Source organism: Austrofundulus limnaeus, unplaced genomic scaffold (genome assembly GCF_001266775.1).
Source record: "Austrofundulus limnaeus strain Quisiro unplaced genomic scaffold, Austrofundulus_limnaeus-1.0 Scaffold1564, whole genome shotgun sequence".
NCBI classification, from domain to species: domain Eukaryota; kingdom Metazoa; phylum Chordata; class Actinopteri; order Cyprinodontiformes; family Rivulidae; genus Austrofundulus; species Austrofundulus limnaeus.
Genome location: NW_013953966.1, coordinates 42,112 through 42,935, shown reverse-complemented (window position 1 = coordinate 42,935; position 824 = coordinate 42,112). Strand labels below are relative to the sequence as shown.

The 824-nt window shown below is 42.5% G+C and overlaps 1 protein-coding gene across 1 annotated transcript in view; it reads left to right on the top strand.

Annotated features, from left to right (window-relative positions):
• Window positions 1-200: 200 nt before the first annotated feature.
• LOC106535787 (receptor-type tyrosine-protein phosphatase N2) overlaps window positions 201-824 on the top strand; it is a gene marked incomplete at its 5' end in the record, with an annotated part of 35,435 nt that continues 34,811 nt past the window's right edge. The window contains 1 exon segment of the mRNA XM_014032872.1: window positions 201-413. Within this exon segment, the coding sequence (XP_013888326.1) occupies window positions 201-413 (213 nt within the window).

Sequence of the window (824 nt, the reverse complement as noted above, 5' to 3'; positions counted from 1 at the left end):
ATTTAATAAAAATAATGAAAAATACTGTTTTGTTTTTCAGTTTAAGGCCTTGAGATGACTGTTAATAACTAGCAGCATGTAATTTATTATTTTTTTTACTTGAAGCTATAGTAACTCTTTGCATTGTGTGCCACTCGCAGCAGATCAAACTGAAGCCAGGAGCATGTTGTGAACACGTTCTGTCTGTCTGTGTCCCACAGGGAAGCCAGATCAAACAGATTCCCACCAAATACAGCCAGGGCGAGTCCACCAAGTTCCTCGTCCTCACCGTGGTGTCCATCCTGTGCATCGTGGGCGTGCTGCTCGCCTCCACCGTGGTCTACTGCCTCCGTCACCGCTCCCACCACAAGCTGAAGGAGAAGCTCACCAACCTGGGCACGGACACCGGCAGCGATGCTACTGCCACCTATCAGGTAGGAGGTGTTACTGCARCTGTGGTCAACTGGGATTTATCAATGTGTGGCTGTGGGGGAAATAAACAATTTAAAATTAAAAATCGCAAAGAAAAACTTAGTTCTACTTTATTTTTTCTTATTTAGTCATGGAACTGATAAGATAAGATCATAAAAACTTTATTGATCCCACAGTGGGGAAATTTGCACATCACTGCAGCTCAATACAGGAGAGGGTAAGATAGAATAAAGAAAGATAAATAAAAGTACTATGTAAACTATGTACGTATACCAATGCACATGGATTGTTTTAAAGGGAAATGTAGCAGAATGTTTGCCTGATACCTTTAACAGAGAAAAGCTTCCTGTGCTCTGATTGGTCGACTCCTCTGGCCTCAGCAGCAACTTCCTGTCATCTCATTTGTGTAGCTG